General features: G+C 41.3%; 2 protein-coding genes across 3 annotated transcripts; one reads left to right on the plus strand and one right to left on the minus strand.

Annotated features, from left to right (window-relative positions):
- Positions 1-362: 362 nt before the first annotated feature.
- LOC109461873 (coiled-coil domain-containing protein 96-like) lies at positions 363-15,180 on the minus strand. 2 transcript variants are annotated; one of them, XM_019758346.1, is made up of 13 exons: positions 15,059-15,180; positions 10,111-10,192; positions 7,630-7,956; positions 7,150-7,244; positions 6,827-6,862; positions 6,556-6,697; positions 5,554-5,696; positions 5,026-5,109; positions 4,038-4,107; positions 3,475-3,668; positions 2,600-2,812; positions 2,064-2,201; positions 363-1,338 (listed from the first exon to the last, which is right to left on the minus strand). In XM_019758346.1, the coding sequence occupies exons 1-13, from the start codon at positions 15,080-15,082 to the stop codon at positions 1,093-1,095; spliced, it is 1,794 nt and encodes a 597-aa protein (XP_019613905.1). In that variant the 5' UTR covers positions 15,083-15,180; the 3' UTR covers positions 363-1,092. The 2 variants fall into 2 exon arrangements, with proteins under 2 accessions (XP_019613905.1, XP_019613912.1); XM_019758353.1 differs by having other exon boundaries at positions 10,123-10,192; positions 15,059-15,176.
- A 131-nt stretch (positions 15,181-15,311) lies between these two features.
- Positions 15,312-23,466, plus strand: LOC109461905 (thymidine kinase, cytosolic-like). The gene is made up of 7 exons (XM_019758383.1): positions 15,312-15,598; positions 17,324-17,355; positions 19,480-19,593; positions 20,038-20,131; positions 20,620-20,709; positions 21,402-21,521; positions 23,160-23,466. Exons 1-7 carry the CDS (start codon positions 15,314-15,316, stop codon positions 23,337-23,339), a joined length of 915 nt encoding a protein of 304 aa, XP_019613942.1. The 5' UTR covers positions 15,312-15,313; the 3' UTR covers positions 23,340-23,466.
- Positions 23,467-23,931: the final 465 nt, after the last annotated feature.

Raw genomic sequence — 23,931 nt, forward strand, 5'->3', positions numbered from 1 at the left:
GTTGACAAGACAGTTTGAAAAATTGAAATTTGACCACAAAGTTGGTTTTCCAGAAACTGAAAGTTGCAGATAGTATTTTCTTGATTTATGTGACTCAGTTACAGCTATCCCGATCATTCTGCATGGTTTGATATTGTTAGTTTGAAAACCAGTATAGAAAAAACATTTGAATTTGTTCAAAAAGAGTGACAGTTATTATGCTAATCTGTCCCTGCCATTGTTTTCGGTGGCTGGACCGTCTAGGATGTTTATTAGTTTATGTGGTTATGGGGGTCAATTCACTATTCAAGCTGCTGGAGAAGCCACAGTGGGGAGTACTTCCTTATTGCGTCGCCCTGGGCACCGAATCCTCCAGTTTAACACCTATGTGCTATTTTGCATATTTGTCACCTAAGAGCATGTTGTTCTACACATTACAGTTTTGTTTCACGCATTTAAGACTTTTGTATTCACTTTTCATTTGGGGTCCATGACAATTGTGGACCCCAGTGGGATACTGTGTTGTATAATGACTAAATTTGTATTACACACGTAGCTTAAATGCTCTTAAGGACCCATTCTTATTTTTAGCTTCCCTAATATTCAAATTATTGATATAAAAACTCAAACAATACACTCACCAATGTTAACAGGATGAATTTCATTACTTTTACATGCTTGTCTAGTCTGAGTTTGTGGAAGATACTGAGTGACCACAGAAAGCCCCAGGCACAATACATTCTACTCTGGCTGAGTGCAGGACATTTCAAAGTGACCCTGACTGCTCAGATACATGTGTATAGCATACAGAGAAGCCAAGAAAGCATCAAAGGGAAAAGTATCACAGGCATATACACTCAAGCTACACCTGTACCAAATTTGAAGTCATTTACATGTAGCTTTTATATGATATCAGAGGGTACAGGAAAAAGTGTTGGGGTCCATGTGGATCACTTTTGCACAGATTGATTAGTCTAGGTAAAGACACTAAAGATAGAATGACAATGAAGTAACAATGTTTTGTACATACAGGAAACTAAACAAACTTGCTAAGTTGTCAATGTAGCATTCCAGAAAGTTTAAAGTCCCAAAAACCAAGTTCGGTTCGTTTGTTTACATCCTAGTTGAGCGTACTTGATCAATCTTCCTCTTGACTCCGTTCAGGTCCATTGTCAGCTCTGTGTGTTTCATCTTCAGATTCTCCAGTCGGAACTTCAGCCCGTCTCCTTCGTCCCTCCTCTCCTCGTAATCCCGCAACAGCGGCTCGTTTCCCAGCAGGCCTGACTTCTGCCGCAGCCGCATGTTGTCAATCCGCAGCGCGTCTCTGGCCTGCTTGGTTCTTGACAACACATCTCTTTTCTGGAATACAGAGAAGCCAAGAAAAGATGGTAGAGAACAATATGTACATGTATGAACAGCTTACCAATGAGAATTCTTCTGTGTTACAGAGGAAGCAACTGTTGCCTCTCAATCTTATGGAAGGTTTGCCTCCATATGAAGATGTACTTCAGACAACTTGGTAAAACCCAATTTTCCAGGTTTTTGGAGTGGCTGTACTTGGAACTGAACTTCTGGGGTTGTGTGACGTAATGGTTGGGTGTTTGGCTCAGAACCCACCGGTCCTGGGTTCAAATCCACCTACATGCATTGAATCTGTAATGTAATGCATGTGGGTGGACCTGCACTTAAACTGACTTTCCTCACTTCACTCACTGACAGGTGAAAATGTGTACTCATACCTGGCTTCAATTAGAGACGTCCCTCAGATAGGATGTTAAATGGAGGTCCCATGTTAGGGGAGAGACAGTCACACGCGTGTTAAAGAACCCACCACACCTTTCAAAAAAGAGTAGGGGCATGCCCAGTGTGCGATGGTACAAATACTACTACTAGTAGTACTGTCTGGAAGTTGAGGATTCACTACAAATCATCTGGATGCAGGCCTAGCAAATGCCCCTCTTGTATTAGCCACGTGGTGATTTACATCATCTGTGACCCTTGTGGACTCCAGAAAGAAAAGTGTGTTTAGGAGATCCTAGTAAAACAGACAAAACCAAAAACATTAAAGACCATCTTAAGCCTACCTTGGCAACAAGTTCCTCCACCTCTCGAAGCTTGCCTTTCTGCACATGGTTCTCTGCCTGCACAAACTGCAACTTTTCCTTCAGGTGTGTCAGGACCTGCACGGTGCTGGTGATCTTCTTCCGCAGCTTTAGGAGCTCCTGCAACCAGGTATGAAGGCAAGTTGCTTAAGGTAAGGTTTTGAGCAGGGTGGGGAAATATTGATAAATAGTGAGCTGTTTGACAGTGAATATTTTTGGGTAACCCTTTCATGAAATTGGTGTCCATCGTACAAGAGTATTAAGACTGCAGTAGGTAATATAAGGTTACCATTTTTAAGGGTCATGATGAAGCTACAAGAAGCCACAATGCTAATCATAAAACAATCCAAATTGAATGTACATATTGTATGTAATCGAGGTAGATTTTCATTGGTACTTTTCTCCTCACAAGCAGCCGTGATCAGCAAAAATCAGGTTCTCAAAAGTTTTGTCTTGGGTTGATAATGTTTTTCCTTGAAACTAGAAGAGCAATGTAGAAGCAAAAATCACTAATTTACCTCATTCCTCTCCTCTATCTTCTCATTGTAGGTTTGGTTTTCAATTTTAAGTTGTTCAAAATCGATGAGATGCAGCCCCTCGGCCAGCTCCTCCTTCTGTTTGAGCTGCAGTTCTCTTTTCTTCAGCTGGTTCTTCAGCTTGATGTTCTCCAGCCGCACTGCTGCAACCTCCTGCTCCTTCTTTGTTTCATTCACCTGGATTTGCTCAACGTCCTACAGAGATAATGTCAAAGTTTCACAACTTAGCTCTAACCAGGAGTGTATCAGGGCTAACACCCAGGCAACTAACCTACATTGTACCACTGTCTGATTGTCACCCCTTTTCTTCACCCTCCTTCCAAAGCAGAGGGTTTTAGAGTTAATCTCCAAGCAGATCTTATGGTGGCTGTGAAGACAGTATCATATTGGGCAAACAGTATCCATTTGCCAGGCAGTTACCATTTGACACCTGTTTGGCTGTATCACATAGTGTGAGAATACTTCTGTTTCTGTTGACATTGTACTGGGGACATTTGCAGATGAAACATATTTCATTTTCCACTGATTTTAGTTTTTATATTGTTAATAGCTTAAAATATTGGAGTTTTCTTTTTTTTTACACAACTAGGTGGCTCTTTTGCAGCAAGAAAACAATTCAAAATGTGGCAAAGTTTGTGTCCCCCCTTGTCCCTTTTAATCAAGTGCAACATACATTGGCAACAAACAGTACTCCAGTCAGAAGCTCTGAGGAAGGTGTCTGATACGTGATAGACATTGAATCATAAGCAAGGCGACAGCCTATACCAGCTGTGTAGAACTGAAAAACCCAATGTCCTATATATTATGTCATACCAGTCAGATGAAGTTATTTTGGGAAGAGAGGAAGCTTGTCTGACCTTGGGAGCGACAGGCTTGCCGGACCTGCTGTTGATGGCTGTCAGAGCGACCTCTCTCTTGAAGGCCTGATATCTCTCCCACTCCTCCACAGCCTTCCTCTCCTTGTCCTGCCGCCGCTCCAGCAGGTCCTCTATCTGCTGCTGGTACAGGTCCTGCTCCACTCCCTCCTGATGGTGCAGCTCCTCCAGGTTAGCTACACAAATACATGTACTCACAATTTCATTTATAATACCCGTATTGCAAACTGAAGGAAAAATTATCAGGCTATAGAGGTTCAATGGTATATCAGCATAATATTGCTTGAAAATTTTTGTTAACTACCAACTCTATGATATACCAGTAGTTTACATTGTATTTTTCAAATTGCATGTAAAATCTTGAAGTTATAAAAGTTACTCTTCAGACATCTTAAGTGCATAGAAGCCATTGTTATAGACAGTCATGCTATATCCAACTCCACTGTTACAATAACTGTTATGTCTTTGTAATAGCCCTAAGTTGGGCATCCCTCAGGCTGAGCGTGTTGAACAGCCAAATCAATAGATAAATAAATATTACATACACATATACTTGAGGTATCTCTGCTCCTGGTCTGTGACATTTTTGTCCATGTCTTGTCTGCTCTCATCAGTCTGGTCAGGACAACAGGGATAAAAATAAATCATTAGCTGTCTATACGTACTGGGCCCAGGCCAGTATTCTAGCTTGTGCTGAGGTGTAGGGTCCCTGATTGGTCAAGAACTGGCAGAATTGAATTTTCTTCTTAGCAGTTCACTGACAGGGTCAAGATCGTCACTGATGAACAATGTACAAAAATCATGCGACAGTATGTTCTTTAAAGGCATCCCTTGCAATTTCAGGGAGGCCGATTGATATTCTGAAACCTGTCTGATGTTGACTTTTACTGTCATTACTTGGCACATTTTCATCATTTAATACTAAGTCTTGGAGCATTAAGAATAGTTTTAAAACGGAGTCTTTTTTGGGGGGTACCACCAATAAACAGCTAGAACAAACAAACAATACAAAACAACCATTTTCCATCAGGGACATCACATTGGTGTCTCACAGAATTATCAGACGTTATGGGATAGTGTTACATTTTGTACCACATTAAAAGTATAACCAGAAAATTGGCTGTACATGTATATCCAGTTTTGTTGCACTGACATTGCACTGGATTCCTTTAAGAGGGCCTGCAAGGGGGGGTCCCAACAACGCTCTACGCTGAATTCGGAAACCTCTCGATTACGCTTTACGATAAATTCCAAGTGGCTGCAACGCATTACGTAGAATTAAAATGGCGAATACGCTCTACGCAAAATGCGAAGAGCGGTCCGTCTATGCTCTACGTAGAATTAAAACGGCCGATTACGCTCTACGGAAAAGGGCTTGCGGGCCCCCCTTTAAAGCAATCTGTACAACACTGCAAATCTGTCATGCTTGTAGTTAAGATATCAGAATACAAAACTGCAGCACTGCATAGTGAATATGTCTTGGTCAGTCTGCCTGCACAAGTACATGAGTTCACCATGTGCGTGGACACATACCTTTTTCTTCCTGAAGTACTCTGCTAGTTTGTTCTGCAACTGTGCATTCTGCTGGTGTAACCGCTCTCTCACAGCCAAGGCAGCCTGGGCACAAAACAAGTTCAGGATACTTGGAATGATAATACTTTGTTGGACTAAAATTACATTCAATTTTTAATTTTTACCTCCAAAGTGAATGGATGAGAGTATCTAGAAAATTTAGGGACGGTCACAAAATGAGTTTGTCATGTCACGCATGTATGTATATTGTGGGGTATAGTTTTGGTGTAACAAACATTAATTTTTTGTTTAGCACATGATCACCATAAGACTAGAAACCATTTCTTATTTACTATTGTATCATTTTGTTGGAAGTTACCAGATCTGGGTTTTTATGTGCATCTTTTTTTTTTAATTGCCTGCTGTAATCATCTAAAATGATACAATTTTTTCATAAATATTTTTTCTCTGTGATTGCTCACTCCCCTTCCTGTAGCTCTATCTGGAGGCCTACATGTATACCCGTGCTGAGGTGTAGACTTTACCTACCTGGTATTTTTCCACTAACTCATCTCTGTCAAACTCTGGTTCCAGTTCCTCCTCTTCCTCCTCCTCTTCATCCTCCATCTCTCCATCCTCCATCTCTCCCTCCATGTCTCTATCCTCCATCTCTCCCTCAAATGCAGGTGAGGCTGTACATGTAGTACAACACATAATGATTGTAGTTACTACTTATTGTTGTTTTTCTTCAAGTAATCTTTATGATTACTACGTTACTACTTGTTGTTTATCACACCAGTTCAGTTCACTTCATCCTTCTGGTGACACCATGTACTGTCTCCACAAGAGGACAGTTCAACACTGCCCAGACCTATGTCCTCCTCAACCACCTTATCACACCAGTGCTTGAAATCCTTTTTTCTGCACTGGTGCAGGTAACATAGAAAATAACCTACACCAGACAAATTTTAACCACAGCACTCAGAATTTAAGAAGCCTGGATTCAGAATGTGCAACACAGGCAGGCGGAACTTCCAACACAGCAAGGATCAGAATTATAAGTCAGGCCTGGACTTAAACTGTCAACAGAAGATCAAGTTCTCATTAACTATGATTATTATGGATAAACATGAATTATCAAAATTAATTGTCCCATTGTTACCCCAGCATTTTCATGCCCTGATGAAGGCTTCGAACTAAGTAATAAATTAAATGTAAAAATGTTAAAAGACTCTCCTATCTCCACAGTGGATGATGATGATGACTCCAACTTTGAGAGGTTGGAAATAACTACTGGTCACAGTGATCAGTATAATCCAGATGGGAATGTGATATTTGTTTGATAAATACATGTACTAGTAAGCTGTACTGTCATTGCATGTGATTAACAGGAAACAAGATGACAATCAAGGACTTTAATATGCACAATGTCATGTAGTCTGTAGCTAACCAAAACTTTTGCTGTAACAGTTATGCCCAAATATTTTGGGTTAGGGCACTGGCTCAAGTCCAAAGTTAGCCTGGAGCCCCATGTTATATAGCTGTGCTTACCTGGCTTCTCTGGTGTCCCTGGCTCCAGTGGTACTGGTGTCTCCACTACCTTCTGTTGGTCCACAGGACTCCCTTCTCTGGACAACTTCTCACTCACCAGCACAGGTGGCTCCTCAGCCTCACCTTCCACAAAGGTGTCACTCTGGGGAATCCATGGCAGGACATTACATTTACAACAACAAAAACTGGAGAATAAAACATCTCACAAATTTTAAAACTCAGAAAACACTGCAAACTTCCAAGAACCTGTGATGTACAGAATAGAACCAACCTGAGGTATGGGGGACTGGGCTTTCTTCTCAGCATCCTGAAAACAGAGGAAATTCAGATATTAGGGATTGTACATGTACGGTATGTCCTCTGTAAAAATGAAAGTGTCCCAGATGCTAAGGACCCTGTCCCTGGTCCCGTCCCAGTCCACAATCCTGTCCCAACACAGTTCAGCCTGTGTCAGATGGTTGGACGCCCGTCATAAAGATAGCAGATGTCTCCCTGTGTCCCTATCTGGCATACATGTAGGCACAGACACCTTGCAGAAACTGTTATTAATTGATACCCGCGACCCGCGTCTCTTATAAGGCTTAGTACATTTACCTCCTCTGCCTGTCCTTCTGCAGGTGGTGTTTGTGACTTCTCAGCAGCAGTTTCACCGTCAGCCTGCTGGGGTTCACCTGTCCCCTCAGCAGGGGCTGGAATATCAAACAGTAACAATTCCCAATCAGAACTAATTTAATGAGCTGACCACCATCCTCTATAGGAACAAATACAAAGTGACAAACTACAAAATCTAATGCTTGTGTTGGCCTGATTTCTAAAGTCATGAAGGTATAATATTGGACAGATAATGGCCCAGAGAGCTGATACTGTTATATGCATGACTGATTCATATTTAACCATTGCAATTTGATTCATGCCCTTATTTTTCTTGGAATGGGGTAAAGTGGATACAATAATTGCAAATAATTGAAACAATACTCAATAACTGGACTATTTAATAGATACACACATTCAAGAAGAAAGGCCAACAATCACACTGACATGAGAAAAGATGATATAATATAATTAATGTTGCACCTTCAGTAGGCTGGGCCTCTCCCTCTGTCTGCTCAGCTGTGGGTTCCTGTGCTGCTTCAGCTGCCTCCTGCCCCGTTCCTTCCCCAGCCTCACCAGCTGGTGCATCTGCCGCAGGTGCTGAATCTTCAGCTTCAGGTGCTGTAGTCTCTGTCCCATCTTCAGGTGCTGCAGTCTCTGTTCCAGGTTCAGGTGCTGTCTCTGCACCAGCCTCACCTGCAGCAGCAGCTGCTTCACCTGTGGTCACCCCCTCTTCTGCAGCAGGTGCTTCTTCTTCTTCTGCAGAAGTTGGTGCATCTTGACTTGGAAGTGTCTCTTCAGCAGGAGGTTCTAGATACATGGGAAGTCAGACTTAGTCATAGCCTAGAGCCCAGTCTATTGTAGTTTGGGCAGGCAATCTTCAGAACTGAAGATGATCCCTCTGCCCAGTTAAACTTAGTCTCCCCAGTAGGTCTCAGTTTTTGAACACAAAGATACATAGACATCAAATTTTAAATGACATCAGGATAAGTAATGACCAATCACTAAGGAAAGTTAATCCGCAAGTGTTACGGACACGTGACCTTACCTGCGCCTAAGTCTTGTGTGAATAAGGTCATGTGTCCGAAACGTTTGCAGAGCATGTTTGGAAGTGATTGGTCATTACTTATCCTGATGAAGGCAACAGTAGTCGTTGAAAATTTGTATCTATATTACTTTAAGTTGGAATGAAGTTTAGCATCTTACTATGATTACTACCTTGAACGCAGATGAACTTCCATGACAATTTGATATCAGCATGAAAGTTCATCTGAGTTGGTAAAATACTAAGTACATGAAGGAAATGAGGTTTCACAACATATCCATATTGAGTCTCCGGGCCATACTGTCTTACTGGAAGGGGTTAACATCTTGGACACAGAATGGGATTACTTTGTGAGAGGGGTGAAAGAAGCCATCTACATCAGGGCTTACCAACCTGCCCTCAACCAGGACAGGGGGCGGTACCCACTTCCGATGAACTCTGACCCGATGCTGATGTCACACGTGGTTGAAAAGTCACATGTCCACAGCACTTGGGTCATGAAGCTGATGAAGACTGAGCAATTCAGTTGGAAATTTCTGGTGTTGTTTTCATGTTTTGAGTTGGAGAACGGTTTAATTTCCTTCACAATTTGATTGTAATATTTAACAGACAGCCACCACAGACGCATACATGTAATTGCCAACTTCTGCCTGATCATGTCAAAAAACAGGATGAGTAAGGCAATTAGATCCCGGATCTTATTCCCTGGCAAATATCCTAATACCCGGTATCATTGCTTTATTCACGAGACAGAAGCATGCAAACAACAATTCTCAATCCCAAAATTATATATTGAAGAATAGTGATGCATACCTAAACCCAATTTTAGGTTCAGGTCCGGATTCAAGTCCAGAGGTTTAGGTTCAGTTCCGGACTTGTAAGTCCGGACCTAAACCCATGGCATATACAAAATTGAATGTTGGCAACCTTGCAATGTTGTCTTCGTGAAACTTAGCCACATAACATGGAGGCCGGTACTTGACAATGCCCGATGGCAATGTTTTCTTCATTTTGCAGCAAAGATTTTACAATCTACAGAAGGTTTTAGGTGGTTTGGAAAGAAAAGGGGTATGTGAAATGGTCTTTTATGGTAATAAGTCCGGACTCGGTTCTTGACTTTTAGGTTTTTTTGGACTTGAACCTAAACATTCTTACAAGTCCGGATCCAAATCCAGTGAACCGGTATGCATCACTATTGAAGAATGGATGGTATGGACCAATCCTAGTCCCATACCTACCTCGGTCAAAAGTACATAAAAATGCAGCCACTCTCTCATTGGTCAAACCACTAATTGTCATATTTATGTTTTCATTGGTTGAACAGAAATTGTGATGGACATTCAGGAAAGGTACATTTAGGCCGTGTTTATGTGAAGTCACCTAAGGCGCTTTACATGTGGTTTACCCCAAAGCCGGTTTCAAGTGGCTCCATCTGAAGGCTCCAATTCACATTGAAAGCGCCTCGATCCCAAACCACTTCTACAGGTGGTTTCGAATCGGTTTTCCCGCATCGCGTTTTGCCTCTGAACGCAATGTGATTTCAATGTGACTTCGCCTGGTCATGGATTAAGGGGTGATATTTCTTTATTTATATACAATACCAAAATTTACGTGGCAGCAACTTCAAGAGCAGTAATGGTCAGATATTGTGTCCATTCTAGGACAAGCTTCACCGCCTCTGGCGGGACCACATCGGCATTTGGCCGAGATACGTTGGGAGGGGGGCACTAGCAAGCAGGTCATTGACCTCTGACATTGATAACACACCACCTTGCGTGTTTTCATCCAATAGCAGTTTCGGAGAATCGTGATCGGGCATGTTTTAAAAGGAATGTATGGTACGTGGACCAGATGTGAGGAATGTGAGTTACCCGATTCGCGTTTGGGTGACTTCACATAAACATGGCCTTAGTTCTTACCATCAGCATTACCTGGAGCATCTGCTGCTTCCTGGGCAGTGTCTTCTGTAGCTGCCGGAGTTTCTGCTGCCACTGCAACTTCCTACAGCACACAGGGAACATGCAATCAGAGATGGCACACTTCATCCCCTTACCCATGCTGCTAATTAAAATTGTATGGTAATCAAATTATTATCTACAATAATGTACATTGGAAAATTACAGAAACACTGAGAGTGTTTAGACCAAGAAATAGGATTTAGACAATGTAAGCCTGAGTGCGAAATCAATTACATGTACATTTTGTAGCTCATCAGAGCAATTGAAATTCTTTCAATCTTCTGGTGAAGTCCTTTTTGTTTCATCCGTTGGGAGTTGTTTTTATTTCAAAGTGTTCTAATGATATCTAATCATTATAACAAATTAATGCCTTTCTGTAAATTACCATCCTTACTGCTTCACTCAATATAGAGAAAATGCTACCTATTTTGGTACCTTTTTTCAATGAACTGATTAAACCCAAATTTATCATACACACTGTCCATTATTAAAACTTGACAAATTCTTGTGTAATCACTATCATTTGAGAATTTTTGATTCATGACGATAATTAGGAGCTAGACCTAGGTATGCGATTTGGAGAAATTCGAAGGTCGCGTTTCACCATATCGCATGTCGATTTTGGCCACCTCAGAGCGCAAACGCGCAGATCGCCCTATGTGTTCGATTTTGTCCACCTGAGAGTGAAAACGCGAAGATCGCCATATGGGCGGCGCATGCCATCATTGATGTGCGAATTTGTCCCCCTGAAGACGGAAACGCGCAGATCGCGATCTGTGCGAAACTCTCCACCCAAGAGCCGGAACGCGCACTACCTGCGGCGCCACTAACAGCAGGGCCAACCGCCAGAAGTCGGCCCGCCGCCGAGCCCACCCGAGTGCAGGCTCCCATGTGGGCTGTGACGCTGTAATCAGCGTGACGACCCCTGGTTTTACAACATATACAACACGGCATCATGAAGTATATAGTAACCTACTTGGTCTTTGTGAAAATATTTGTTTCTGTGTATTTTTAAACCTGGTTTGCACGAACGGAGCACCGGCCAGAGCGCCTGTCCGGCTCGTCGGTAAAAAAAGCAAACAATATACATGTAGTAGACTAAGTGTTCTTCGGTTATAACTGTATATTCCACAGACACTTGTAGACATATCTTTCTGGTAGCTTTTGAAAGGACATTTGGTAATTTTTTTATAAGTGTCTGTGCAGTATTTTTTCAGCTAGAATCCCACCGGTCGACGCGGTCAAGACGGCAAAAGGTAAGTGATCGCAGTAGCCAGGGGAGATCATCGGGCACACAGCGCCGTGGAAAAGGTTTGCATTACACATAGCTATGTACAGAGAATAAATATTTCCTAAATTATCGTCACCTTTTACTTAAATAGAAGTTTACCAAAAAACAGAGAATGATTTGTCTGTAGTTAATTTGTCTTATTCGTAGAACAAACTTATAGCCATTTTGAATATTGTAAAATGTCGGCGTATGAACCGACAAAGAAAACGTTGATAGTGCGGTAAAGTCTTTGATTTTCATGTCCTCCGTTCGAAAATTCTTTGACATTGCCCACTATGCATAATTTTCAGACAGTGTCAGACTAGTTAGGTTAAGCCTTTTCTTCTTAATAAAACTCTCTACTCACCAACACAATGCGATCAAGTAACCTGTTCGGTGGGAAAGCACTCCGCCGACGTGGGAAATTTCAATATGAACACATTAACCGCACCAAACAATAACACCTTTGCCTAACAATAAAGTGCGTGGCGTTGTCCACCAGATGTCCTAAGAAAACAACAGTAATATTTCGTAAGGTGCGACAGTCAATAATATGATAGAAATGTCCACATACGGTGACTTCTAGCCAATCATTGATAGTCTACCTGTTGCAAAATTCTTCGGACTAGCTCAGCCACTCGCATCAGCACTAGCCAACATCAAACGGCTGGTGCATGACCAAGGGTGAAGAATCAAGAACTTGACCGTACGCTAATGGAGTGGTTGGACCTTCAGCGGAAGGAAGGGATCGCTGTCAATTAATTCCAAAAGCAGTTGTCAGTTACACGCCCCGCAGGCGTGCACACACCAACACAAGCATTTCTTTCATTGGGGAACTGTCTTGTAGCTATATCATATTTCAATACATCCTATGATCAGTTGGGGTTGTTGTAAAAATGATAATGAAAATATAGGTTATTGTAGCATGATCGATATTCCTCTGCAACAATAATTTTCAAATTTGTTTGACCGGCAACGTACACATATTTGTTCTATGAAATGAATCCAACTCGCTGTAGAGGTGAGATTGGCAGGAAACGCGATGCATTCTGGGGCGTTCCTTCAGAGGACAATGACCCCTTGTTTTTAAATGCGTGCGTCACCCCATACAGGCTCGGCGTCTTTTAGACAAATTATCAAAGGAAATTTAAATTTTTCAACATATAAATTTGGATAGACTTTAAGATCCTTCTAAATTTTGCGATCAATCTAAACAAACAAAACAAACCAGAAGTTTACTGGAACGCAGGTTGTGAATTTCATGTTTACAAAAAAATCTGAAGACATACACAAAACACAAAACAACCTACTTCCTGTTGTTGCATATATGTATGCTACCTGTTCTTGGTCGAAGAACTTCCTTGGTGCCTGCGGTAAGCCCCTGAGTGCTATCAGTGGGTTCTTCGGGCCAGGACAGCCCAACTTACTGGCAACATGTGGACCGTAGGTTGATCGGCGCGGTCAGCATCGCCCAGTCAGCTTACCAGTACTTGTAATATTTCGTAGTTTAGACGGGCCAGTCTTTACACTCTCGCCAACGTTAACGTTACAATTTCACGGCATACTACAGGCGTCATTCCTACCGGAAGATTCCACTCTACTCAGTCTCTAGACGTACTCTTTAGTAAATCTGTCCCCGAGTCTACCTCGGTGTTTTCGGTGATTTATGACAAGTTTCTCAAGGAATAGTCCTCCCGGGCCCAGTGTAGGGAAAGAAGGCAGTTAACTTACCGGTACTGATTAACCTTACCAAACTGCCAATTTCAACCAAAATGCGGGTATATTTGTATTTGGTCTGAAAAAAGTCCCAGCGCAAACCTTGTCATGTATAGAATAACGTCTGGCTCCGGCCGCGATATTTTGCGCCGCGGTTTTTGACTGAATCCTCTTTTATATTAATATACTGTATATGAACAGTATGTACAAATAATTTCTCGCTACCTTGATTTTTACCGCAAAGTCGCCAAGCCGATACCACAATGGATGACGGGATAGCGTCACAACATCATCGTCGCCATCTTGTTATTTTGGTAGAGAGGGAAGTTATGGCGATTGTCGTAAATCCCCGTGTAGATGTTAGCATTATATTGGAGGGCCACCTTATTCTAGCACGCAATAATACTTAGTATATAGCGTTACACTTTAATCATCGTTATTGCACATTCTTGCCCAGATGGGCCAAGTTATAGCCCGGTATATAACCGCCGGTAAAGAATACTTTGCTCCGATATTTGCTTCGAGCAGTTGACCAACTCGCACATGCTTTTCGGCGACCCTACTTATTCATAACTTCGCCATTTAGATGGCCCCACCATCACGCTTTCGTCAACGTTGTAATTTTACTGTACACCCCGCAATATCATTCAGAAATCTTTGAAATACATAGTAGATATGGCACCGACTCTACGTGGATATTATCGGTGATTCAGTGTTTCTCAACGAAAACTCCTCTCGGTCCTGTTGAAGACTCTGTGAGTGGAGGAAAGAAAGCAACAAGTTAACTTTCTGACTAATACTAAGACAGTTTTAATCAAACGTTGGCATTTGGTCTAACTATAAAATCCCCAGTGTAAATATATGATGTTTAAAATTCACATCATCAGGCCACACCACATTTCGGCAGGCTCATTTCGGAGCATTTCCCGTACGTGCGGTCCCATCTCGGCGATCTTCGAGTTCCCGCCTTCAAGCGGAGAAATTCGCACACACATGACCTCCCTGCCCTTCATTTCGGCGATCTGCGCGTTGCTGCTCTCAGGTGGCCAAAATCGCACACACGGCCGATCTGCGCGTCACCGCGCTCCGGTGGCCAAAATCGACATGCGATATGGTGAAACGCGACGTTCGAGTTTCTCCAAATCGCATACTAAAGCCTACCTGTAATTAGGGCACTTGAATTCAGCAAATAATTACACTGGGGCACAAGATCGACATGGTCGGTATCATGCCTCACCTTAAAGTACAGCGATCATCAACAAGCAACAGATACATTACATATAATAGTAGAGGTATAATTAATGGTGCTATGACGTAAACTTGCAGTTTGTTTATAATTTATTACCACGACAAGTCAAAATTTGGAAAATATGGTGATAATTAGAACCCGGGATGTTACAGAGCATTTCTGGGTAGTGCATTGTGGGCACACACAGATTCTCTAATAACAAATCTACTTCTAGATACACGCAAGCTCATGATCAAATCAACTGTTGCATGTTGAAAACCTTCGGATTTAAACATTCTTTGATGATCTACACTAGGAAGATCACGTCTAGCGAACAATTGCTATACAGCATGCAGCTGCTACATGCAGGATAACACAGTAGGCCAGCAGAAACTCAACATGGCAACAAAGAGAGGAGAAAATCCTTGAACTAGCGAACAGTAACGTTACACCAAGGGAAACTCCTTGGTTACACCATTTTCCAACCTTTAAATTTGTTTTAAAATGTTAGCCAGCCTTCACCGCTACTGGAAAACAGACTGCCAACAACCAATTTCTGCCCTACTCTAAAGGTTATTTAAGAGGCGATGGATCAGCATCTGTACACGCACTATAGCTTATTCTACTGTCCATTGAAAATTACGGGGCTATGCAGTAGGAAGGAAGAAAATTGTTATGTTTCCTCTCAATCTCACCTCCTGTTTTTCTTCGTCCGCCATGTTGGTTTACACACTCGTTGCCATGGTGCATGACCCCATAGCCTCCTTAATGACCGCAAAGAAGTCGTACCAACTCTAGTACTCAAATTACGCAAAAAAATCGAATTTCTACTTTAATCCTATCATACCAAACTTAGTTTCTAATGTTGATAAGAAGACACATCTTCTTTGATCTTCCCAGATTGATAGTATCAATAAATTAGTCGTCTCATTTTACACCATGTTAGCGGGATGACGTATTGGGGCTTGTGTTTTGGCGGGCTATGCGAACCTGTTTGGCGCCAGCTGACAGCTGAGTTCTCGGAAATTTCCGCTGCGTGTTTCCAGCTTCTTGTCTTCTCCAGCAAAAGTTGGTTGACGTTGCGTCTGGAACTTTATTCATACCTCTTATCCAAACACCCCCACATACTTCAAGTTAAAAGTAGGATGATGCTCGGAGCTGCAGCTATGCTCGAGAATGGACAAGACGTTTGCAACGTTGACTTGGTGACCAAACGGAGAAAGGGGCAGATCCAGGTATAACGTTAATTTTAAAACTTTTGTCACTTGCCAGGTTTGTGCAGGTAGGGAGGAGCTGCTAGGGAGGGAGGTGGAGGTTATTAGGGAAGGTGCATGGCTGAAATCATAATTGGAGAGACCAGGGCTGGGGAGGGGTGCCAGAGACCATAATTTGGGGAGGGGGGCATACCGAATATTTTCATAATTTGATTTAAAGTCTGTAGTTTTCAATTTTGCCCACTACTAATTTGCAGCCTGACTAGGAGGATATTTATTACCTTTGGTGAGCAGGCCCCGATAGAAAACTTACTGCAATAAAGCACCATGCTGTCTTTTTGTCGGCAGAGACATGTCCAAAGGTCATTGACCTCTTTTTACAAGCTAGTTAAGTTATATGAATTAGGCATGTTGATTTGATTATATGGAGGACATCCGCGTGCGCATGAGTTTTTGGCCGTTTTGGAAAAAAAAAAGTTTTCAACCATACTGTAAATCATACAAAAATGCGCAGACATATAGGTCGTAACTTGAAAAAAACATTTGAAAACGATACCAAAGTTGTAGAATGCCAAAGTCAAACAAAAAAGACGAAAATGTAAAGAAATGAATTTGAAGACTAGATTATTCGCCAAACCATACTCTGTGTCATTTGTTCAACCTTCAAAACCACGTAGATTTCATCATGAAAACAACTTTTTTTTTGCCAAACTTTTTTTATTCGCACGCTTGCTTCAGTTTTGGGGTTCTCAGAGGATGTCATCCATAATTTATAAATCAAATCAACATGGCCTTGTATGAATTAATATTGAGATTTGGGGCATGTTAGCAGATTTTTGTGTATGTCAACACCAATTTAATATAAGAAAAAACAAAGATACTAGTAACTTTATGTATTTTGAGAACCTGAACCTGAAATAACTACAAAGAAGTAAAATCCTAATGTATTTGAAGAATTTTTTTAGCCCATCCACTGCCACAGAAAGGCTGGACTACCATATTTTATCACCATCACACAAAATGACTTCACACACACACACACACACACACACACACACACACACACATACACACACACACACACATGCACACACACACACACACACACACACATGCACACACACACAATACCACAAAGCTAAATAAAGTTGGTCATACAGGCAAACTTGGCCTAAACAACTTATGACAATGAACATGAAGAAAATACATGTAACGAATCAAGCTGCAAGATTCTGCTTGAACAACTATGTAAGAGGTGCTAGTGTCACGGAAATGAAAAGGAACCTAGAGTGGACCTCACTGGAAGACAGAAGAAAGATGTCTAGACTATGCATGATGTACAAAATGACTAATAAACTGGTGGATGTCCCAACTACTAAGTACCTAATACCAGCCCAGAAAAAAACAAGAAATAGCCACGCATTCAAGTACCAGAGTTATCAACCAAGGATTGAGGTGTTCAAGAATTCATTCTTTCCTAGAACTATCGCAGAGTGGAACTCACTGTCACCAAGTACAGTAGGGGCATTGTCAATAGATAGCTTTAAACAATGTCTAGAGCTAGAAGTTCAAGGGTTAGGTGTAACAAGTCGATCGGTGTAATATAGCCAGCTGCCGCCGCACCGCGTGCCTGCGAAGCTGGTGTGTTACGCCGAAAGGCGGTTATACCGGCTATACAGATACAGATACAGAACGTTAGTCTTCTTCTAACATTACTTTATTAACACACATTTTCTATTTATACAGGTCATCTTTGGACCAATGTTCTCTGGAAAGACGTAAGTTTTTATGATTATTTTGTCCATAATTTGGTTCAACACTGCTCTGTTGAAACAATGCTACAATGTTTTCAGAGAGTTGTTTCTGGTTAACACATAACCAGTGTGCAGCAGTGTTCATAATCATATGTAAACTGTGTGGGACAAGTACAGAACATTAGCCTGGGTGCCATCTATTTTGTAACACTCCTGGTCTTAAGTTATTGCACCCTTTTTGGGCACAAAACGGATGGCTCCCAGGCTAGTAGAACAAGGTTTACATGAGCTTCAAGCCTTTAACATAGTTTTCTTAGTCTCATTAGCAGATTTTTATCTCTTAGATGCTGGAGCTTATCTGCTACCTTCAGCATGGCAAACTGAACTGAACATTGTTACATAATGATTACAACAAAATGATGCATTCTCAAAGATGACTTGCTGCTTTGTGATGAAGTGGCAAGGGTGCGGTCCCAGAATAACAAAATGCCACTCAAAATACCGATGGAGGTTGACACAGACAATGGCATTTACAAAGTCTGGGGAATTACGCCAAATCACAACATCACCATACCACAGCCAATCAAACTCGTGAAGCCAAATTGGCCAAAGATAGCTAAGAACTTCTTCAAGAAAGCAGCAGCAATGACATGAACTCTTCTAGTTCTACAATACCAAAAAACCACCTTAAGGTGATTGCTAAAGGTAAGTTTAGAAATCAAAACAGACGGTGCAGTATATAGGCGAAATAACACATCCTGAAAGAACCAATGTCGACACAGACATCAGCAACGGACCACGGCTCTGCGAACAACCAAGAACACGTCAGCACCAACATCATTCAACATTGGTTCTGTTGTCAGGACGTGTTTTTTACCCTGCCAAAAATGTCCGAGGGGGCTTCTAAAGTAAGTATCTAAAGGTAAGTTAAAGTAAAATCCAGACAGTGCAGTATATAGGAGAAATAACACATCCTGAAAGAACCAATGTCGACACAGACATCAGCAACGGACCACGGCTCTACAGAAGAACAAACAACCGTCATCAAGAACACATCAGCGCCGACAACAACAACATTGGTTCTGTTTTCAGGACGTGTTTTTTACCCTGCCAAAAATGTCTGAGGGGGCTTGGCTTCTAAAGGTAAGTATCTAAAGGTAAGTTAAAGTAAAATCCAGACGGTGCAGTATATAGGAGAAATAACACATCCTGAAAGAACCAATGTCGACACAGACATCAGCAACGGACCACGGCTCTACGGACAACCGTCACCGAGAACACATTAGTGCCGACATCATCAACATTGGTTCTGTTTTCAGGGTGTGTTTTTTACCCTGCCAAAATGTCCGAGGGGTTTTCTAAAGGTAAGTTCAAGTATCTAAAGGTAAGTTAAAGTAAAAATCAGACAATTAAGGAAGAATAAAAACACATCCCGAATGAACCCATATCGACATACAGATGAAACACCTGCTTTCAGGACGTGTTTTTTACCCTACCAAAAACAGCCATGAGGGGTTTTCTAAAGGTAAGTTCAAGTATCTAAAGGTAAGTTAAAGTAAAAATCATTAAGGAAGAATAAAAAACACATCCTGAATGAACCCATATCGACATACAGATGAAACACCTGCTTTCAGGACGTGTTTTTTACCCTACCAAAAACAGCCATGAGGGGGTTTCTAAAGGTAAGGAAAGGATGTTATATAAACAAACTGTACAAGGATTAGTTACTGTGTGTAGGATTTGTTATGCAGTTTACATGGGAGAGCCAGAAAGAACCTGTGGTACCAGACTGGAAGAACATGTAAGGAGGAGGCTAAAAACAATGGAGGAAGACGTTACACCAGAGTTGACAGAAGAAAAAAGGAGAGCAGAAACAAGTCGCAGTGACAGACCAAATCGCAAGAACCTGTGGTAGGATAATTCCTACATACGCTGGACAGAGGAAACCATTTGGATGAGAAAGTCCGCTCCAGTCATGAACAGAGACAAGTGGTTCTCTAGACTCCGTCACGCTTGGGACCGCATCAATTGTAATCATTACATAACAGTGACTTATGTACAGTTCAGGTTGCCCAGATGAATACAGCAGTTACATGTAAGCTGCTGTTAACTGAGGTCCAGTCATCAATGGCAATGTTTCTCTTGCAGGACTGAGCTTGTACGGAGGATTCAGCGATACAAATTAGCCAAACAGAGTTGTGTCCTGATAAAATATGCCCGAGACAACCGGTACGACAAAGATGGCATAGCCACTCACGACAGGTGGGACTGAGGTAGCTGACTCTTACTTAGATAAGTTAGGGTAGCTGCTATTCTGGCTAAATTCTTAAGCTTGAGCATGTACAGTACAGATCTCGATTAACTTACCTTCCCGTGTGTTTTATACATGGTTTTCTCTTATTTATTTCTCGTGTGCAATCCGTGTAAGTCACTTGTGCAGTAGCTGTGTAAACTACACACACTTTTCAGCTACATTCACATGTTGCTATCTGTAAAGCATAACCTCTCACGATTACATGAGCATGTACATGTACATGCGTTCAACATGCAGATTACAGGAGAAAGGCATGACTTTGTTTCACTGCTCTACATATAGATTGGTTCACAAATAGTTCAGTATGCTATGGTCAAATTAAACTTTGCCTTGTAAAAAGACAACCTGCTTGTATCTTCTGATGATCCATGTGTGATGTTTGCTTCATCCAGGCATGTGACTGCTGCTGTGGCGACCACCAAATTATACAATATCAAAGATGCCGTGATGCCTTCCCAGGTGATCGGGATTGATGAAGGCCAGTTTGTAAGTAAAGACAACATTCCAGGAAACATTACAACCAATATGCAAAACTCTCCTTTCCATCACAAGATTGGAGGACAATTTTTAAATTCAGTTTTGGACAGGGTGATTATGAAAAGATCCATTTTTTGTGTGGTATTCTTTTTGAGCTGGTTTATACATTACTTTGGAATGTTCCACTTTTGCACAAGGGTGAGTTTGGAACAGTCCATTTGTGCATGGAAGATGGCTGTATTTGTTCCTGAGAAAATACAGACCTTCCTGGTGTTGGTTGTTATATAGAAATTATGCAACTTAGGCTAAATGCTGTCAGGGTGTTCTCTCTTGTTACTTTTTCTATCATTTATGTACTTTTTATGTAGGGTCATGTTATATTAGATATTTTGCATCTTTCCCAAGTTGTAATGTAAGATGCGGTTCAGAAGATCTATGTTTGACAACCTGACTACTTTGGTTGCATACAGTTTTAATATTTATCTCTGTTGCTGAAGTTCCCAGATGTTGTTCCTTTCTGTGATGAAATGGCAAATCAAGGCAAGACTGTTATTGTGGCTGCTCTGGATGGAACCTTTCAAAAAAAGGTAATGTTATACTGAGTACATGTTTATATGTACTCTACATGCAACTCCAGCTTCTCTTCACTGAAGGGTATACATTTTGTAATCATCAACTCTTTTCACGCAAAAGCATGGTAGAATGCACCATATAGAATCCCCATCCCTTGGTTTAGGAAACTGAAATGGAGCAAAGAGAATTTGGAGCTGTAAGGAAATTGAAGAGGGCATTTTATGTGATTCAGTAGTAGAACACTTTCAATGTCATAATGATATATAGCAGTGACACTTGTCCCTCCATTATACATGTACATGTATGCATTAGTTTTGTATACGTGAAAGGGAACTACTTTCCTTCCAGAAGGTGCTAGATACATGTAATTTACTGAGAAAAATGGACAAGTTTGGGTTATTGTTTGTAAAACTATATGTTATCAGTGGCGGTAGCTAGGTTCAGAAAAAAGAAAGATGTCAAATGATTTGTTCACAGTAATGATATGTTTGCAGTACAACTTTCGTGTGGCCATGAAAACCACAAATATAAAAGTACTGTGAAAAAATTTGTGGTGTCCCACCTTCAGATTTTTCCCCCAAAAAACAATCCTTGTGTTTATAATATACCGGTAGATTAAATCTGTCGAAAATGGTCTGAAATGATTTAGTAACTAATCATCCTAATGATAACCATAATATCCATGAATATGTGTTGTTTGTAACAGGGGTTTGGTGACATCCTGAACCTTGTTCCTCTGGCTGAGAGTGTCATCAAACTACAGGCAGTCTGTATGAGCTGCTACAACCAGGCATCATATACTAAAAGACTGGGACAGGAAACAAAGGTGGGACAGAAACACCAGATTTCTGCTTTTTTTTATACCAAATAAAGTTTCAGTCCCCCTGAGGACCTGGTTGGTCAAGGGACTAGGTAGGTACAATGTAGGTGTACAATAATTTCCTGTTTCAATAATTTCCTCCAAATTGTTTTATCACTCACAGTGTGGTACCTGGTAGATATTGAAGGTCATTTCTATGTCTGCACAATCATCCATAACTGTGTGTAAACATCTCATAGTACACCACTAACCAGACAGGCTAACCAGGAGTAACAATTGTCCATTGGATCTGCTCCAGGAAACTTGTAGAATGATGGTCAAATTATACACAGTTAAAAGCCAGACTTGGAGTCCATAGTGTTCTGGACACATAAGATCCAGCTACCATAGTTTAGTCATCTCCAAGAATGGAGAGTGAGAAGTGGCCTAGAAAGATCATTACACTGCATGTGGAAGGCCAAAACACTGTTGACCAAGGAAGGGATGGACTTGTACTTCCTCAACTTACACAGTGTGAACCCATCATAGCAAATTACTGGCTGCTATTCTGAGCCTCAGCAGTCTAACCCCCAGGAGAAGGGAAACAACTGACGATAAACTGGATAGTGAGAGCATGAGAACCATACACACCGGATTTAAAAAATGATGAGTTTAAAGGTTCTACTAGTGCAGCATCAGTAAGTTTCTGGTCCCTTGTCAGGACAGTGCTCTGGCGCAGGTAATAGTGAAAATTGCACTCTGACTTTAAGAATAAAGAATTGTTATACTAAAAACTGTCCAGAAACCTTCAACATTATTTCACTCAAATGCTTCAAAGGAAGTAACAGTGAATGCAGCCAATAAAAATCCACATATCCCTACTTTCGTGTACAAACATATATTGAAACAGTGCAGGTAGACATCAGAAATTCCTGCACAGCTGATTGCTTCAACTTTTCTTGCACCAAGGTGCATAATTATACATTTACAACAATTATTTCAAACCCTGACAACTTTATTTTGTCTTTTTCTTATTGTCAAGTAGTGGGTTTTATTTAGCCACTTTGCCTTTTTTTCAAATTTTTTGGAACATGTTTGGAACATACTCTTACATGTTACATGTATCAAGACTTAGTGAAGTGAACTGAACTTGTTTTTCAGAATACCACGGGACTGTAGTAGAATGTTCCATCGTTATATATTTTTGTATGTACTAAACTTTCTTTTCACTGACGAAGATTGCTGGATAGCAGCTGTCTGAAACTCTATTATCCCAGTTGTATCAATTATCTTTAGGCTACACCAATTTAATTTCTTGGTTAACAGATTTTTCTAGAAAAATAATGGAGCGGGCGGGCGAAAAAAAAAATACAACAGGCCTAAGCATCCTATTATGGCCCGAAAGGGTACGATAGGAGCCATGAAGTCAACACACCAGGCTGGTTCAAAATTTAGACAATGAATTCTGAACTTTTCATGATACCAATACATTGAAAGATGGAATAACTGTAAAACTAGGAAGAAAAGGACTGTTTTCAACTGTTCAGGGCAAAATATGAGCATTTTGTGTGGCCTTATAACAAGATTATAAGAAGGATAGCATTATTAATAATACATTTGCTTTGCTTTCTAATATTAATAGAAACAATTGTTGTCTACCTGCAGGTTGAAGTGATAGGCGGGTGTGAGAAGTACATGGCTGTGTGTCGAGACTGCCACCAGCTGTCCCCCAGTAAGATAGTTCAGAAGGAACTTGTGGCCTCCGAGACACCTGCAGGAAGGGACAGACAGACTGGGAACAGTATGTGTCGCCAGCTGTTCCAGTCTGGGGATCAAGGGATTTGAGTTCTCATACATCTGATTCTGAAGTACTCTAAACTTAAGCCTTGTTCATGTGAAGTCACCCAAACCGCGATTCGGGTAACTCACATTCCTCACATCTGGTCCACGTGCCATACATTCCTTTTAAAACGTGCCTGATCACGATTCTCCGAAACTTCATTCATTGTTTGATGAAAACACGCAAGGTAGCGTGTCATTTATCATCATAGGTCAACGACCTGCTTGCTGATGCCCCCCTCCCAGCGTATCTCCGCCGAATGCCGACGTGGTCCCACCAGAGGCGGTGAAGCTTGTCCTAGAACGGACACATTATTTGACACTTACTCTTCTTAAGTTGCTGACAAGTAAAATTTGGTATTGTATATAAATAAAGAAATATCACCCCCGGCCCGTAATCCATGACCAAGTGAAATCACATTGAAATCACATTGCGTTCAGACGCAAATTGCGATGCGGGAAAACCGATTCGAAACCACCTCTAGAAGTGGCTTGGGATCAAGGCGCTTTCAATGTGATTTGGAGCGTTCAGATGGAGCCACTTGAAACCGGCTTCGGGGGAAACCACATGTAAAGCGCCTTCACTGACTTCACATGA

This window comes from Branchiostoma belcheri, unplaced genomic scaffold (assembly GCF_001625305.1).
Source record: "Branchiostoma belcheri isolate BF01 breed outbred unplaced genomic scaffold, Haploidv18h27 scaffold112, whole genome shotgun sequence".
In the NCBI taxonomy this organism is placed as follows: Eukaryota; Metazoa; Chordata; class Leptocardii; order Amphioxiformes; family Branchiostomatidae; genus Branchiostoma; species Branchiostoma belcheri.

Coding starts and splice junctions, on each gene's coding strand:
- LOC109461873 (XM_019758346.1), bottom strand. CDS start 15,082: ATGGCGGACGAAGAAAAACAGGAG. Junction 10,193..15,058: donor CGGACGAAGAAAAACAGGAG/GTGAGATTGAGA, acceptor TGTGTGCTGTAG/GAAGTTGCAGTGGCAGCAGA. Junction 6,863..7,149: donor CAGAAGGACAGGCAGAGGAG/GTAAATGTACTA, acceptor CTCTGTTTTCAG/GATGCTGAGAAGAAAGCCCA.
- LOC109461905 (XM_019758383.1), top strand. CDS start 15,314: ATGACGTATTGGGGCTTGTGTTTTGGCGGGCTATGCGAACCTGTTTGG. Junction 17,356..19,479: donor CCAATGTTCTCTGGAAAGAC/GTAAGTTTTTAT, acceptor TTTCTCTTGCAG/GACTGAGCTTGTACGGAGGA. Junction 21,522..23,159: donor GACTGGGACAGGAAACAAAG/GTGGGACAGAAA, acceptor GTCTACCTGCAG/GTTGAAGTGATAGGCGGGTG.